General features: G+C 43.1%; 2 protein-coding genes across 2 annotated transcripts in view; one reads left to right on the forward strand and one right to left on the reverse strand.

The window, feature by feature from the left end:
• Nucleotides 1-666: 666 nt before the first annotated feature.
• amd1 (adenosylmethionine decarboxylase 1) lies at nt 667-17,101 on the reverse strand. Its single transcript, XM_035422079.1, has 9 exons — nt 16,784-17,101; nt 7,291-7,377; nt 5,855-5,981; nt 5,402-5,504; nt 5,194-5,236; nt 4,873-5,017; nt 4,468-4,560; nt 4,186-4,341; nt 667-4,022 (listed from the first exon to the last, which is right to left on the reverse strand). The coding sequence occupies exons 1-9, from the start codon at nt 16,891-16,893 to the stop codon at nt 3,879-3,881; spliced, it is 1,008 nt and encodes a 335-aa protein (XP_035277970.1). The 5' UTR covers nt 16,894-17,101; the 3' UTR covers nt 667-3,878.
• cdk19 (cyclin-dependent kinase 19) overlaps nt 14,576-18,239 on the forward strand; it is a 48,517-nt gene continuing 44,853 nt past the window's right edge. The window contains exon 1 of the mRNA XM_035422078.1: nt 14,576-14,619. The gene's annotated coding sequence lies outside the window, so the exon portion shown is untranslated. The remainder of the gene's footprint in view (nt 14,620-18,239) is intronic.

An 18,239-nucleotide genomic window follows, 5' to 3' on the forward strand; every position in this document is an offset into this window, starting at 1 on the left:
ACAACCTTGACTCTTCTGGGAAGGCTTTATACTAGATGCAGTAGCATTGCTACCATTCACTGAGAAGAGCATTCGTGAAGTTGGGGACTATTTGGATGATTAGGTTGCAGTTGGCTTTCCAACTGATCCCAAAGGTGTTTTGGATGCAAGTAAATAAGTAATTACAGTACCCCATGTTTGCTACATTGTTTGCTATCCTTTAAAATGCACACATTTTATAGCAGAATCAGCTAAACTAAGTGAAACCCAAATGTGTTATATATACTTAATAGACCAAAAACCACTTGCATAAACAGAACAAATATGCACCCAGGCACCCTGCTGACAGCCTGCATGCAGGGAAATACAGTTTTCTTTAATTAACTGGCCCCCGTTGTGCTGAAGCATGATTTGGACAATATTTACAAAGTTGCAAATGATTGTCATGTGGGGACAGGTCCTCTTCTAGTTTTAGTGTTGGCTTGAGCCACGCCAATATTTCAGTCAGAAATTCCACTAGTGATGAAATTAACCACAGAAAGTAAAAAATCTGGAATAACACACTGTGGCTGTGATGTGAAGACTGTGCTTCAGCTCATATGGACAAGTTTCAGGCAGTTAATATGTGTGTGATGCCATTAGGGTGAAATCCACACTTTAATGAATGAAAGAAAGAAGAAAGAGCAATATTTTTTATTAAAGCATCAAGCTCAGAGCACAGATATATGTAGCACATCTTGACCAACCAAAGAATAGCAAGAGAATTAAAACACCAAAGTTTCCCTTCAGTACATCCCAACACTTAATCCTGCAATGGCACCTGCCTCATTATCCCACAAGTCTTATTATACCCTTTACCCAAGAAATGCTACATGGGACTCAAGGAGAAGGTGGGGAAAGGGGGGGGGGGAGTTTGGGCAGGGGAGGGGGGAAAAAATCCAGTCTTAACATCTCAATTAGAGAATAAATTGGTTTGGAACACTGGTTCAAAAACAAAAAACAGAACAGAAAAACAAAATTGGTCCGCAGCACAATTGAATCCCTTAATTTGTATATATTAAAAAAAAAAAAAAAAAAACCTACTATACAGTGGAAAAATTTGACCCTTTTTTAAAAAACAAATGTAGCTATATTTTTTTCATATAAAAAGCCATGTTCCAAACCAATTCAACAAGACAACTCAATTAGACACTTACTTCCCAATATAGTCTAAATGACTTCATTAAAAAAACGGCCATTTTCACGTTATCTATGGATAGTGCTACTGCTCCTAAAATACAACTGCTCCTGACCTCTTTCAGGGCATCAAAATTTGCTGTGTGCGATTTGGGAAAGAACCTGGATCAAAGCAATCTCTCTGGTCAAAACTGACACCACTCCAAATGCAACAACACACATACTGGAGGGAAGATGTTCCAATAATCAGGTTAGCTTGACCCAGGCTCAAAGCACATTTTGTACTGGCTGTTCTTTTGACAGAAAAGACCCCCCATTTCTTTCATTTTTGCTATACCCCATAACAGTTCATCAGAGGAGTGTTAGGAGCTTCCTAACCCTTACAGTCACTCCCAACAAGGAAACAAGAAACACAGTGTAGTAGAAATCCAGAGTGCTGAAAGTAGTCCTGGGCCACCAGCCTTAAGTGCAGACAAGAGCTCTTCCTGCTGGCTACAGGTCCAATGGCAGAGTCTAGTCAATATCTATTTTGCGCCAGAAGTCTCATGAACATGACAGAGCGTAAAAATCTAAAGGGGAAAAAAGAAATTCTTTCACAACCGAAATGAACATAGTTGAACATATTTTGGTACACCAATTAGTTTAGGACCTGCTTTCAGCACTATTGGATGCATAATGGAAAAAAAAAATCAACCAAATTCTCAGGGAAGCACAACCACTTATTTAATAGAACACAATACATTATCAGGATGTCTCGGTTTTTAATCTATGTTACAGCCAATAAACCCAAGAGGGGGATGAAGCACATTGATTACCTGGCACATGAGGAACAGACTGCAGCATTACAAACACTGTCAAGCAATACAGCACTAGTAGTCACATGCACGACGGTGTGACAGGATCTTTCCGTCACCGAACAAAAGGGCATTGACGCTACTCCCAAAAAAAAAAAAAAAAAAAAAAAACTGCAATGGAGTCACATTTTGGACCAATTCACTGCGAAACGTCAGCTCACAATAAAATTAATAAAATGGCAGTTTATGCAACTGTTACGTGTGGAATGATCCGGGGTCACCCTGGCATGCTCAGATCGGAGGGCGTCTATTGTGCAGACACCGATTTCTGTACGGGGCGGGAAAGAGAGAGAGCGGGCGCATATTGTTTAGGGAAAGAAAAAAATGCTTTGCTGGGCAACCACTGCGCTAAGCTAAGCACAGTGTCCGATTCATTATTTCCCATTCAGGGCTGCAACGGCCGCGGCCTGGGGGAGGCTACACAGTGTCGAGCGTGGTTCTGGGGCCAGCTTGACGGTCTCGCTCTTAGCAGAGAGACCCGCGCAGCCCAGGACAACGAGCCTCCTGCTGGATGGCAGAGGGCGTTGCTGACCGCCCACAGCAAACCTGAACACCTGGGTTTGCTAGGTAACATCCGACAGACACTGCAACTACAGGGTATTCTGTCCCCCCCCCCCAGGGACACGTACATTCTAAAAGGCTACAGACCGTGTTCTTTCTGTAACTTTTCAATTAAATTTCTTTGGAAGTCGTGGCACAAGCTTTCTTGAAATTTCAGGTTAACCAGGTTCTCGCACAAGAGCCATTTGATTGTAGTAAAACACAAAGTTAGATGTCAGAAAGTAACATTCTATTTAATAGTTTTCTTTACATTCCTTAAAATTGTGTAATTAATAGTGTGGGTAAGCTTACTGTCCTAACGTCCAAATGAATAATCAATTGCTTGGGCAGAATAAAATTCAGACAGAGCGAACCGTGTTATACTGTATTTAGTGTTGAGAACAGCGTCACCAAAGAATGTTCCTTTGGCTTCCAAAACGTGTCTGTGGCTAAAGCATCACGCTTGAACAGCTTGGTCCTACTGATCTGCTGAGTACAAACAAAAATGTGTCTGAATCGCTTAACAGTCAGCTTCCACAGAATTGGGATTCAGAATATTCCACCTCTCGACTGCCTAAATGACTAGTACGGGACAGCGGTTACATTCAGTGCGAAGAGCCTTGTACATCATACCCATGGGAAAATAAATGCCACAGTTGTTTCAGTGAGGTTGGGAAAGAACCACCTAGAATGTGGACAGTGCCACTGGACATCCCAACGCTGCTGGAACAGCATAGGAAAGGCCAATGAGAAGTGTGTGTGTGTGTGTGCGTGTGTGTATGTAGAAGTACTCACATAGGGAGGGTATTAAAGTGCACTCTAAGGCCAAAAATGTATTAAGATCACAGCTACAAATGAAAAGGGCTGTGTGTGGGGGGGAGGGGGGGTAACCGGACAGTAAAGGCAGGTCCCATCTGAGCATGTCAGGGCCCTGGCCTAGTGGGCACGGAAGCCCTGTCTGTGGGGAATGAGGGGAGACACCTGCAGGAAAGGGCCCCAGCGATGGGCGCGCGGAGCGGGGGCGAAGATCCTCAAACGGAGCGTGTTCAATTCCTCTACATGCACTTCAAGATCACAGCAAGAGTGAGCTAGAATATCTAAACAGAGAAAAGAGCTTTCATGCAAGATATCTAAGTCGTAGATACGAGGATGCGTACGATTCAAAGTCGAGGTTAAACTAGGGCCGGGGGCACTACCAGGGCCGGTAAATTCTAAACGATGACGGCAGCGGGGCCGAGGGCTAACTGCTGAAGGGGTGGGCCGGCTGCCGGGGGGACGGCCCCCAGGACAGACGGCTTTCTTTTTGCGCTTCTTCTTCATTTCGGCGGCTCAACTCTGCTGGTTCTGCTGGCGGTTCTTGCCGTAACTGGTGAAAACAAAATTGTAGTCGTTGAATTGGGCCAACTGGCGGTCGATGCGCTTGTAACCTTCGAGCTTCTGGGCGGAAGAAAAGACACTGCGACATTTGGAGCTCTGCGAAAACACAAAAGGGGAAGGCATCGAGTCACATGATCAAACGCAACCTATCGGGATACAGTCAAAGGGCAAGGGTCAAAGTGCATTTGACAAACAATATGCTATTTCTGCGCTGAAGTGATCGTTTATCAACCAGAAAGGATCAACGGCAAGCAAATACCTGATTGACAAAAAGCGTCGTCACAAATTTCCCTGGCTTGAAGACATCCACCACCTTCCTGATCAGATCATCGTAGGAGGACTGAGACAGGTTGGTCTCGAAGCTAACGTAGGAGAACTCTGGCTCTGGGGTGATGTGGATCGTCCAGTAAGTTCCCTGCGGAGAATCCCAAAAACAGGACGTTTTATCCAGACTGGTAACATTTCGTACAGCCACCAGATCTGACGTTCAGAGTAAAGAAAAAAAAAAGAGAATCTGAGGGAAGGGGAAAGGTCAACTTACATCGGTTTTCATTCCATTCATAGAATAGCCACAAGGGTTGAACATCGTGGCATCAATCACTGAACCTGGAATCAGGTCACGGATTCCACTCATCTGAAGGAAAAGATCGAAAATTTTAGAGGAAAATCTGCGGAGGGAGGAAGGCAGAATACCAACCACAAACAGCCACTGTTTTAATTCAGTAGCTGTTATTGCATTAATGAACCTAAGGCTGTTTCAAGCCTTAATGACAACTGCTCTATTTCTTGACTGAACATTCACCCTCATATGATGAGCACTATGAAAACTTCAAAACCGGATATGGGCAAGCAAAGTCCCATTTAAAAGTGACATCGCCAATGAACAAATCTTTCAGTAACGCCTCAACAAGGCATGACATCATATGATGCAAATAAAGAGCCGTACACGAGTGACATCATTTGCAGAAACACCATCTTTCATGTAGAACTGGTCCATAATCGCTGGCTCAAGGTCGCTCATCAGAATTTCCAGCGTCTGATCCGCATGCTTGTTCTCCCAGAACTCCGGCAGATCCAGAGTAAACAGGTACCTAAGGGCGAAAGAGGAAAACCCGCAATCAATACCCCCCGACAGGTACACAGAGGCTGCTCACCATCTCACCAGCATCTTAAAGAAACTGCGGCAGTTAAGCTGTGTGTGTGTGTGTGTGTGTGTGTGTGTGTGTGAGGAACTGCAGTGAACACAGTTGTCGATGGAACATCTTACCAGCAATCAGAATTCAAACGTCCCATGCAATAGGCTGCTCCATCTGGAAAAGACGTGATCAATTCAATGAGGTTTGTGCCAGAACCTGTAGCTACTGTTCACTTACTAAGTCCATATGGAGAGCATGAGGTCATGAGGTGAAGCATGAACAGCTGATAGAACAGCTGCTTTAAGCAGTCACAGCTGGTAAAAACGAAGGCTTTCTTACTTGGGAATATCTGGCTGAGAAATTCCACTTCCTCTTGGAAGTTCCGGTGAGGGAACTCTTGATGGGTGGGCTTCATGAAGTTCTTGCGGGAATAAAAAAAATTCTGCAGAGAAGGAAAAAAATCCAGTCAGAGGAATTAAATTTGCATCGTCACTGTTGAACTGCATTTTGTCCAAACATGCACACATAATGTTCAGGAAAACAGCAATGGCAAAGTACATAAAGCTTCATTTGAAAAAGATCCAAAAGTTGAGTAATTAAACTTGTCCGATGCTTTATATAAAACAAAACCATAAACACAAGTGCTTTTCAGAACTGTGTCCTTAGCTTATTCAGAGACTCAAAAGTATTTTTCTGTGGAAATGTCAGATATGTCAACATATGATTTGTGTGTGCATGTATGTGTGTGGGTGTGTGCGTGTGCGTGTGTGTGGGTGAGTGTGTGTGTATTACCTCAATGGTGTCAAAGCCGCAGTACTCCCTCGCCAATTCCAGCAGAGGCACCAGTGCTTGTAGTAAGAGGGTGGTTCCACATGTCTTCAAAATGAAACGTCTCTTGGAGACAAACATGCTACTCTCACTGTTGGTTGGGGAGGAGAAGATAAAGGAAAAGAATGAGGAAAAATCACCAGAACACCCATCTACAAATGTCCCTTTGTAACGACTGAATGCAAGTCTGGAATTAAGACATTTACATTTTAACCTCCCATCTACAGCAAGGTAGGGCTGTATCAAAGCTGCCAACTGTCTGAGATAAGAGCCCTGCTCAGAGATAACAGCCATTCCTCACAGAAAAAAGTAACCAGTGTAACCACGCTGCCTCATATCATAACATGCAGAAAGAAAAACAAAACAATGAAAAAATCGACCTTATGAACTTCCCATTTAAGTTCTCAACCTCAAGTTTAAGCTTTTTCAATATTTTAATGACAAGGTCATTGACAAAAACATTATATATTAATGGTCATTAATTATTATATTATGAGTTTCTTTTGCTGACTGATTGACACCCATTCTGAAAAGGGGAAAATACCCATCACACATATATTACAAGTCAGGGGTCAGGGTCAGTGACAACTCTACTGCAATTTAGTCAATTCAGGAAATCAACTGAAATTCTGTTGATGAATTTTAAAAACCCCACTGTCGAATTTCAAATAATTTCTTGACGTGACTGTACAGAATCGGAATTGACCTTCCTCCTGGAACAAAACAGCTCAGTGTTCCTTCAAAACCATGCCAAAGAGAAATGGTGGACAGACAAAACGGGGATTCTCTGGGCTTCCATTTTCTGTGCCAGCTTCTACATCAAAACCTGAGAGCTGAAGACCTGAAGAGCCAACGGGTCCCAGGCACAATGCCACAGACGGTGCGTTATAAGGACAGCAAGTCAGGGCCCAACTCATCCAAGGTTGCCGCTGGTGCCGCCAGACAGATTCTCCCAAGGCTGACTATTCCTATAATCTGTACTGATGACTCAACGGAGCCGCGGGGTGAGCCAAGGACTCCAGCTACCCTCTCCGGGGGGTCACGCCCGCCTAGGTTATCAGCAGGGCCTGCTTTCCACCAGCCCTCTTAATAAATCAAATACTTTAAGAGAGGGCATGAGGACACGGGCTGCAACTCGATGCGTTCTAGATGTAGGCTAATACTTTGGCTGGCACGGTTTTGAGGAGGCCACCAGTGAATTGGTCTTTCCTGGCCGATAGAAGAGTCAGGTGTCCTGCTCTAATCATCATATACGCCCGACTTCCTGTTAGCCTCGCCCGAGAGAGACCGCCGTCTCCAAGAGGATTGCGGTCGCGTCTAATCCCTGCTCTCTAATCTGTCGGAAAAGGGAAAGGGACAAGCCGTTTAAATCGGAGAGAGCGGAGAACAAGGACGCTCACCTGAGTATATAAGCTTCCTGCTTGTCAGTTTTTGTCACACTAATGATCAAACAATGCACATTCTCCAAAAGTTTGTCCCACTCAAACCTGAAAAACACAAAGAGAAGTTTGGGTTATTGTCAGTTGCTGAAATTAATCACACACTTTCGTTTGAGGTAGAAAGGAGAACAGAATAGGTGGAAAATAACCACCGAATACTTTCACTTCAGACTGCATGCCTTGCCATTCAACATTATTCAACATCCACTTCTTACTAGCGACAATGGCAAAAAAAAAAAAACAGGAAGTTAACCTATACCATAATCAGTGTCCTTTAATGAGTACTGTAGGAATGTAATTTAACATTGAACAGGAAACCCCCTCAGATCCATTTCAATTCTTAAACATGTCCAAACAAACTGGTTTCGCTGAGTATGTGACATGTAATGGAGTATGGGTACTTAAGATCGCAGTGCAGGGACACAAGTTTGAGTAATAGCCAAAGCATTTCATCTTGCTTATAAAGCTTATTGGTGTGCCTTAGTCATTGCCCTGCTTGTCATTTCCTGAAATTTCAGACTGCAGTAAAAAAAAAAACAAAAAAAAAAAAACACAAGCGCATTCACCAGATAGCCATTCAAATATAAAGGCGAAAGTCAAAAGCCAATGTATAGATAGTTCACAGTCAATTACTTCTGATAGAGAATCATTTGAAAGATGACACTCTGAATCTGATGAGAATACTCTAATTTCGGATGACCTTCATTAGACCGGATCTGAAATGCAACTAGGGTACGGTCTTGAATGCATGCATAGCAGCAGAACCAGAAATACAGGAGTGTAAGCTGACCTGCCCAAAATGCCATCAACCTCTCTGAAGTTACTTTCTTTAGCAAAACCTGAAATTTTCCATAAACCATTAACGGGGTTATTTCATTTGAGCAGAAGATTTAACCCTGGCGTCGTGGCTAGAACCTGCTCGTTTGTGCACAGAGACGGGAATTCGAGGACGACCCCTTGCGTGGCTACCTGCCATGCGTCCCTCAAGGACAACCCTTGTGTGTGGGGAGCTGCCGAATTCCCACAAAGAAGCGAGTTTGGCTCGACCGCCTGCGCAGGACGCACCCCGTTTCACAGCCCGGGATGGACCGCACACCGCAGTGGTCAAAGCGCTCAGCCGGGAACGAGCCGAGCGCACTGCGCGCAGACAGCCAGTGGACGCCATCTTTGAAAGCAAAATTTCTAAATGGGTTACGGCCGACGGCAAGATCACCACAAAACGCCACTAAGCCGCTTCGGAGCCTGTCGCTTTCCTGGAAAAGCCGCCCCTCCACACGCGTGTGTCCGCTTTCCACGAAAGAGCGCTTCTGAGGTACGCTGTGGTCAACATGAAAGCACTGCGCTGTTTAAACAAAAAGAAACCCCCAAACTACAATAACCTGGCTTCAAGCAAAAGGGAAGCTTGGTTTCCTGTGCCTGGGCCATTGGCTGCACTGCAGGGCAGCTGGTTTTTTTTGCCGAGGGCCGAAAGGCCCCGGCGTGAAGAGGTGGCGAAGAGCAACGAGGGCAGCGGGGAGGAGACGACAAAGAGCAGAGAACCTAATCCCGCACCCCTGAATAAAACATGCGCTCGCAGCACACACTGGAGCCAGAGAGAGCCTGAGCAGGAAACCAACGACCGCACAAGGGACGGCAGACCACCGGTGCTGCGCTCTTATCAAGCACTGAGGGGGGCGGGGGGTGTACGCACAGGTCAGCTTGCGTTCCTCGCCCTGGGCCACGAGCTTGTTCTGGGACAGGGCGTAGTAGTTCCGCGAAAAACGACACCGGGAACCTGCAACCCCTGTGGCCCGGCAACCGGAGGACACATCAGGGTCAGCCCGCCCCCTCCCCCGCCCCCTCCCACCTCCCCCTCCCACCTCACCAAGGAAACAGACACCGGTGCTATTTCTGGTGTCCAGGTGACACCCATCGGAGCACACATTCTGAGCGCGTGGCGTCAAAAGCCGGGGAGAGGCCAGTGTTGACGCAGGGCATAATTTCTGCCCGCGCATCGACGCGTTCTCAGGGCAGCTCCGTTATCACCGCTCCCGACGCTTTAACCCACCGAGCACGATGTTGTCTGACGCCGCCGTGAGGAATCCAGTAGCCGGTTTGTGTCACGGATATCGCTCCAGGGTTCCTTCAGTGGTGCACAGTAGCAGTTCAGATTGGCCTTACGATGCAGTTTTCCCCGCAGTGCTTTAGAGTGAAAGTACAAGGCCTCAACTATTTTCCACCCACAACTCAACTGAGAGAAAAAAAAAAAAAATCAATAATCTCTTTATTTCTACAGAATTTTCACTGAGAGCAAAGCAGTAATTAAGACGGGGCTTAAACAATACTCTAAAAGCCGCTTTCGCATGACATTGAGTGCCACCAGCTGTTAACACTCGACGTCATCCGTCCAGGAAGCCGTTGGCTCGGAAAACTAACAGACAAGCGATAACAAGCGATATATCAGTAGCTAGTCTGCGGCAAGATGTTTTTGATATTGGAGCGCAAAAAAAACAAAAAAAACAAAGGCTACATTTTTATTTTGAGAAGGCAGTATAATGAACTTTGTCCCTTATATATTAATGCATCGTGAATACGTGATAAGCCCAAATTCTGTGGGTGATAACACCCATGCTATCTTGGGGCAGAAGCACCAGGCTAAATTGTGAACTTGCTTTGTGAAACCAAAAATCCTGGGATCATCCCAAAAATGTCAACAAACTCACTGGGCTCGTATCGTATGTGGTCAGTGACAACAGTCTCCGTAAATTAGGTTGTCAAAGAGGTATCCAGCCCTTTAAGAGTGCAAGGCCTCCTCCTTGTGCAGGCAGAATGTAAACACTAAATTGCTTTACATGCCCTTATGTTTTTTTTCCAAATCGGCCACTTTAACCCACAGAACCAGACGCTGTGCACCACCCTGAGGAAATTTCTCAAGCACAGAAGGAAAAAGGCACTTGAATGCGGTAATGGAGGCATCTTGACGGATGAGAGCCTGCTCTCCTGGTACGGCGCCAGTCCGCCTGGCATCGCCAGCTCCTCGACTCCGGAGCAGGGCGCCAATCTCTGCCGTTAAGGCTGGTTGGCCGTACAGCTCAGCCCTGCCCGGTCACCGAAACGGCGCTAATACTTGTGAATCGGGCGCCCTCCGGGAGTTACTTGGACGTTGGCAGGTCGCCAGTCGGTGTGCTCCTCTAACACGGCCTCTCGGAACCACTAATCTACCCCAGGTTGCAAATTACCACCCGTCCTCAGTCACCCCACTGGCACCTCAGCGTCTCCTGCTGAGAGAGGGTTTCAGAGAAAGCCTCAGTCACAGAGCGGACATACGACGAGAAAATGTTTTTTTTTTTTTAATTCTTTTTTTATTTCTCTCAACAGTTCCAGATTCAAGAATCTTGGGTCAGCTTACAATGTCACAAGCACAATTTCTGCCATTCGTTTTGGAATCTGCAAAAAACGTTGAGCTTTCAGATGTTGCAATGCCTCGGTGCTTTTAGTCCCTTTCCCCCTCAACCGCAATAAGAAACTGCTGACCGTGCCCGAGTTACTGCTATGCCAACCGCACCCACACACCAGGCGCACTGCAGCTCAAGTGCGTGCGCTCATCTTATGTGTACTCACGTGCTAGTCAGCGACCATTTTAAACCCTACAATCCACGCAGATCTAGGGGATAGAGCCATCACCAATTATAGTGCCCGTCCTGCAAATGAGATGGCATTGAAACTGTCCAAGATGGTTGACAGTTGGCCTACAATGTGCTTCAACAGCAGTTTTGAACAACAAAATGGCAGAAACAACAAGCCATAAGTGTAACAGCATGGCCTACATAGCCACTGAAACTTTCAATATATAACTGTGTGCATATAAAGACCTATCCAATGGTAAAATATCTATTTATATCATGAATGCAGAAAATTCTGAAATTCCTTCAGTGAGAGAATTAAGAGCCTGTATGAAGCTGCTGTCAGACTTAAAATAAATATTGGTTCGGCAGTTACTAAAGGTGTACAGGCGAACAGAAAGCGTTCCGCGCTAACAAAGTACACTGAATTTGAACTCACTGCCAAGTCATCTGGTGTATGAGACAGTGACTGACGGGAAGTGGTTGTGACCATCAGCGTCCACGTGGTTCAAACATTGGCAATAAGCCTGGTTCAACTGCACAACCTCTGACGAGGAAAAACCAGCGAGTGACCTCAAAGGTGCTTTTAAAATGGCTCCAAAATGGCTGGCAGCCTTTTCAAGAACTACACTGTGTTCTTCCCCAGCCGCCTGGCAAACAACAGGGAGTTCTACACCCTTGGCAACATTAATAGCACTGCTCACAATATCCCCACTAAGGAGCCAAATAAAATTAATTATGTTTCACAAAGCTTCCATGTTTGTATTGTTAAGTCGAAGACATCAAGTTATTTAGCATCAAGGTATTTAGGCTACATAGCAAACGGAGTTATCCAGAGATGGTTACACAGCCTCCAGTTTAAATGATAGCCTTTCGATGACTGAATACTTGCTAAACTACATTGTAAGCATACTTCAGGAGAATACAGTGGAAGTCCTCACAGGGAAATTAAACTTGAAAGTTGTCAATCACTGGCGCTGCCCATAAAAAAAATATATAAAGCTCCTATAAAGCTTTAAATGCTTATAAAGAGCCATCTAAAAGCATGAGCTTGAAAGGGGATTCAATTCACAATGATAATTAAAGCACATGAAACTAACTGCACAGTATGGTACGGGTTGGGGTTTGCTAATTAGCGCAACACAAACAGGCATATGTGAGGCGAAGTTTCAAGCATTTAAAAGGTAATTACACCCTAGATCACTTTTATAAAGCGGCAAATGTGTTTGTGTTTTATAATGACACATTTGAATCCATGCCATTATTTCAACATTTCTGAAATTATATCATCTGGCTGAAAAAACTGGTAGAAAACATCTTGGTGCTTTGCTCTAAAGTTTGAAAACTTTGGCCCCGCCCAAATCATGATGTCAGAGTACTTCTTTGGAGGTACTACTCCGTTAAGTAGATATCAATCAAGACATGGAGTGGGGAAAATTGTTTCTGCCCAGAAATTCTTCCATTTACTTCTTAAGATGAAACACTGCTGGCACCTGATTGGTTAGACTGGTTTCGGCCCAATGTTTTCAAACCTGAGAAACATGGCGGCCTGTTCATGAACTCCACCTAAACAATCCACTAACATATGATTCAGAAAACACTTGCTTTGAGAAACAGGCCATGCAATTGCTGGATCGTCATTCAAATTTGATCTGCAATGCCTAGTTTGACAATTTGATCTGAGTTTCATGAACCAGGCACTGTACAAATTAATTTGCATAGAGATGAGAAGGACACACCTACTCCACCAAACTCTCCAGGATGCATTTTTGTTTTATGGCCAGGCTGAAACAGTGAGTGCCATTACTCTTTGAAGCATTCTATGCGCTAACTCAACATCTTACAAATCCAGTCAAACCAGACCTCTGAATACCACTTGGTGAGAAATTATGTTCATATGCTCAAAGTTTGAAATTTGTATTCGTACTGCATGACAACTATTGTAAAAAGCCAATTGTTTTGAGAAGATTATAAGGTAGAGCCTTTTCTTGGATTTCATGTCACATTCCACAAAATTGGTTTGAATTTTGTCAGCACTATATTTAAAAAACCAGCTGTCCAACTATTAAAATACCCATCAGCCAATTTTACATCAGAAAAACAAGTTCTGTACACACAAGTTTTGTGTCCACGTGTAAGAGGACATGGCAAGTGAGCATAAAAAAATTCCTCAAAAACATTTTAAGGATTTCAAAAGTTGTTTTCTCTAATTCATTTTCAATCCTTTAAATGGTAAATTAAAAAGATCTAATTTTTTAACAGTTAAAAGGTACAGACCTTATGAACACAACAGTAATACACTTGCGGATAGTTCGCTTTAAGGTCAACCATTTGAAGCATCTTGGAGAGATACTAGAGCTTTTACTTCTGCAGCTTGGGGGTAGCCATTGCAATTTAACCTTGTTAAAGAAATGTTATTAAGCCACACATAACCATAGCTCCATTATAAACCACCATCGCATGTCATCCCAGTATTTCAGTGCTTTTACAGGTCAACCCAAAGTGCACTGCTCCATTGTGTTTGCAAACAAAAGCCTCCACTTTTTAAATATGAATAACAAAAAGCAATTTCTATTTGTAACAGAAATGAGACATTCTTAAAGGGGTGAGCGATCAAGAATGGAAACCTATATTTAACTCGCTAGATTGTCTAATGCAGTCAGTCAAATCAAGTGTTATGATAGAGAGCACAGTCTGCTCACATGAGTGTGTGTATGTGCGTTTCCTGTCGTGCAGAGCTAGTGGCGTTTTTAGTTTGGTTTCGATTCGGTTTAGGAAAATAATCACAGCTTTTTAATTTTTTTTTTTTTTTTTTTTTTTTAAGAAATATGAATGTACCATAAAATAATGACATTTGAAATATTCAAAGGCTCCAGTGTTGTGGCAGCATATCACAACAAATTACTTTTATCAATTATCACTTCAGTCTTTAACAATATAAATGAATTTCAGGTATGTATATTTCTTTTTTTATTTGTAGACTTCATAATTTATCTCCCTTATCATAGACTATTTGCTCTGGAAGGAAAGAGATTTTCTCCTTGGCAGGTGAATTTTCACCAGCCTACCGTCTTCAGAGGTCCTCATGAGACACGTTAGCCAGTTAACTAGTAACGTTCACAAAATCATTAGACCAATTTCGAGGCAGATAACATTCTGCTGAACACAAACGACCGGTTTGTTAGAAGTGTGCTGTTAGTTACAGTCGCAAAGTAGCCTACAAATACACAATTTGGTCCAGCTTCAATATCAATCCTGTTGTGTGCATACTGGGTTCCACGCTTCCGAACTGTTACGCCACCTGTGCATCTGCAGGCACAATGGATTGTGGTTATTGCACCTATTGCAATGCTTATTTCTGTGAACGGTGTTGTGTAGCACACCCGGCTTGGAGAAAAACACTGTTTACCCACCAAATTGAAACTATTCGAATAAACCAAACAGCCGCTGATCAATTATTTAAGCAGTGAAGTGTTTATTAATTTCCCAGCACTAGTTTCCTCACTTCCTTTCCCTGTGACATTCATTTGTAAGCTTTGATAAGTAACAAAAGGGTTGCTGGGAGGCTCTGCCATTTCATACAGCCAATGTTTGCATATGTAAATAACAGTAGCCTACTTACTACTTGCAGTACGAGTATGACTTACAGCAACCTGACAACTGAGCGCAGATCACAGCTTATAGCAAGGTAAAACAAAGTGTTCTGATTGTTTCTAAATGAATTTAGTGTGTGTGATAAGTAACCATAATATAACTCTGCTGGAATCTTTTATCGTTGTTAAAACTATTTTGTAACAGTTTATGTGCAAATTAAGTGTAATCTTGGTCTACATTTTTAATGCTTTCCCACTGCTTCAAACAATGAAAATCCCTGTACAGCATATACAGTAAAATACTGCTGCATGCCCACGGTCCGAAATAATCAGTGAATTTAGTACGTTAGTGTCAGTGGAAAATATTGCTGTCAGTCAGACTGAATAATTACTTAGCAACAGTTAGTTCATCAACGGATGATTGCAGTTGTGCAATCGGTCCAACCATTTGACACAGGGCTTGCTGCAAATGCTTTCGAATCTTGTTGGCAAAGGACTGAAGTACATGCAAGAAAATAGTGGTGACAAACTGGCGGCCCTACTTATGAAAATAACTGCCGAAGGGTTTTCATTTTTGTCCTATGTAGGGGAAATCCATAATCTTAAAAACATATATTCCACAATACTGAAACCCACAATCGACATTACATAAAAATACAACTTTAAAAAAAAAAAAAAAAAACGTGTTTTGCCGTCCTCAGACTTTAATCATGTCAAAAATTGAAATACCTAAACTTTTTTCTGCCGCTTCTCAGAAGAGCCAAGAAGGTAACGCTAGTCATTTAGCGACGATGCATTACCTTTTTAACTACACAGTGGTCTGATGAGATCACAAAACAGATCTCTAACATCAAATGTTTCACTTATGATTATCCTAGCCATCCAACTACGAAATAAGATAACGTTAATGGTCTTATACAGTGAACTCGATAGTTGGTAGAAACAAGCTTCATAGCCAATACATATCAGTACCTCGAAACCAATACGTTAATGAGTTGCAGAAAAAAAAAATGTGGCAAGGGATCAATAAACAGGCTCAGGTCCAATTCAAAATGACACGTGGTATATCAAATTACTTGTCTGATTGTACGGTGGTTCCTTTTATGGTCATTCGTTACTTTCCATAGTCACCGCTTGTTTTAGGAAGACGATTTTTACGACAGTTTCACCAATAAACCAACAAGTAAACTAGTACATTGTATGTGTACGGGTTAACATCAATATTACGGCTTACATTAAACACCAGAAGCATAAGTTACGTAACTGGGTTATATGGTCAGATATTGTACCTAGCAATCTACTTCCCCAGGACTGCAGTGACAGTAAATCTTGAAAATGTAATGGATTGTCAATGCGGCATTTCATCTGGTGCCATCGACGGCAGTAGCTAGCTAGCTAGCTAGAAGCCCACTTGAAAGAGCGCCGTGTTCATGCAGAACCACATGCTTGGGCCACATGCGTCACGCAGATGGACAAACGGAAAATTAGCTATAACCATGTCGCAACCTCGAAATATATATATGATATATCTACACGACAATATTCACTTAAAATAAATTACTAATATGCTGTGAAAAGTTTTTGGCAATGCGCAGATCGGCGATTACTCAGCAAGCAACAAAATTAGTACGCAGTAACTGTGGCGTATTGCTGGCTTGCGTGTGCTCAAATTCGCAAGCTAACTTAGGTTAGCTGGGTAATTGTAGATTCTCCCACTCAACCGTTCAATATGACATAACGCACAGGCTATCGTTAGCTGTGACGAACTTAAGGAATCCGATAACATTCGCGTAGTCATGGTTAACTCGCTAATAATCGAAAATATATTAATAATAACAGCTAGAAAAGCGACCCAGCTAATGTAACAAGCTAATACTAATAGCTGAATAGCTGACAGGCTTCAGCTGAATGGGTGACAGTAAACAGTCTCTATGAATGGGTAGCTAAGTTGTAGAGCTTGCGTTTCCAGTTAATACTAGACAGGTCTACCAAGCTAGCACCTGCATCTTGTATTGTTTTTCGCTGCGTTGCCTAGTCAACGTTGGCGTTAATATTGCCAAGGTAGCCAGCAAGGTAGCTTGTTAGCCTTAATACTGCCTGGTCACCACGGCGTGGCACAAAAGTGTAGCTATTAAGCTAATGCTAGCCAAGGCTTGTCAATTAAAAATTTAGCATTACCCTGAAGCGATAATAAGCCACCTAAACCTGGGTCACAAAACTGCCGACATCTCTAGCTATAAATAATGTAAGATCACCAACCTTGGGATGTTGCGGAGGTCCCCTGTTCCTTTGGTCTCATCCTGCCGGGAGAACCACACCTCCAACAGCTTCTCGGTCCCTTCGAAGAAGTGTGCACCGTTCTCTTCCATCGTGAGGCAACAGACACCAACAACAGAAAATACACGCTGTTTGTTTTTCAGCTTTATCAATCCTTGCTTGATTGCTATAACTTAATGTTTTAGTACAGTCCTTTTGCAGTTCAGGTGTAGTTCTTGGGTTTACCGTCTTCCCTTTTGCAGAGAATACCGTTGAGCGAGCGCTAGCTAATATCGCCGGCCATACTGTGTAAAGCCAAGATGCAAGGCAGCGCAGCAGTTTTATTACCTTCCCGGAAACGTCATCCTCGGTTTTAAACCTATCATAGTTTCCGACTTTAAATGGTAAGTGCTGATTGGCTGAAATGACTGTCACTAACATTTTGATGGCTTGAATTTCATTTCGGTTGTCGCTGGAAGCCACACTACGCGGCTGGTGATGTAAACCCATAGCTAGAGAGCTAGGTACACACTTAACATTTAGAATTTACATTTTTTTTATTATTTTTGTTATTAAGGTTCCACTGCGAAGCAGGTGATACACATTGTAATATCTGAAATTCCTGTTATTGTGATTTTTCCCCTCTTCTATTTTGTTCAATAACCTGGGCAAACATTGTTAACTTCTGTTCATTCTGGCATGCAGACAGTCCTGGCGACGCATAACCTGGACAAAAGAAATGGCATGAGTAGGCCATTAGGGGGCGCTAATCTGGTCCAAACGTCAGCCTCAGTACTGCAATCACACTCATCGTAGAATTGTCAAACTTGGTACATCCTTGGGGTGGGTCCCAATACTCGAAAAATGCACCCTCCTTTCATCCACTACCACCTCGTCTCCTCTGTGCCCCTGAAACTGATCTTTGTGTCCTCCCTCCCAAAAGCGTCCCATTATTGAAGAAGATGAGCAAAGTGCACAGAACTATATTGGCAAGGTGGCTTAAAACTCTCCTCCTTTCCTCCACATGCTTCTAGGTAGGAGATGAGTGGTAGAGGGGGAGTGGAGCAGAGTAGGTGAGTAGAGAAAAGTAATGGGACGCACCCAAGGTATCTCCTCATGGTTGTCATTTTTACCTCTAGGACCCATAAGCTGTGCCTAAATTTTTTGCCACTATTTTGAATTTTTTTTACAATGCCTTCAAAAGACACTTTCTCATGAACCATAAGCCCAAATGAAGCCATATTTGGTATGTGTTGTCAGTAAATGTGTCTGAATACAGTTTGCAAAAAAATAGTGATTGGTTAAAAAAAAAAAGGCAATAGTAATTGAATAATTTTTGATATTTTGTCCATAAATTTCTATCCACTTTCAATTGGAGTCTGAAAGGCTCATCAGTTTGAAATTCATGATATTCATCTGTATCGTAACCAATTAGAGCTCCACCAAGTAAGAAGTTAGT

Source organism: Anguilla anguilla, chromosome 6 (genome assembly GCF_013347855.1).
Source record: "Anguilla anguilla isolate fAngAng1 chromosome 6, fAngAng1.pri, whole genome shotgun sequence".
In the NCBI taxonomy this organism is placed as follows: domain Eukaryota; kingdom Metazoa; phylum Chordata; class Actinopteri; order Anguilliformes; family Anguillidae; genus Anguilla; species Anguilla anguilla.

What these genes read in the sequence shown, in the direction of transcription:
- amd1 (XM_035422079.1), bottom strand. Translation starts at nt 16,893, where the DNA reads ATGGAAGAGAACGGTGCACACTTCTTCGAAGGGACCGAGAAGCTGTTG. An exon ending in CAGGAAGCTTATATACTCAG is followed by an intron (nt 5,982 to 7,290) that starts GTGAGCGTCCTT and finishes CCCAACCAACAG; the next exon opens with TGAGAGTAGCATGTTTGTCT. An exon ending in TGAATGGAATGAAAACCGAT is followed by an intron (nt 4,342 to 4,467) that starts GTAAGTTGACCT and finishes GATTCTCCGCAG; the next exon opens with GGAACTTACTGGACGATCCA.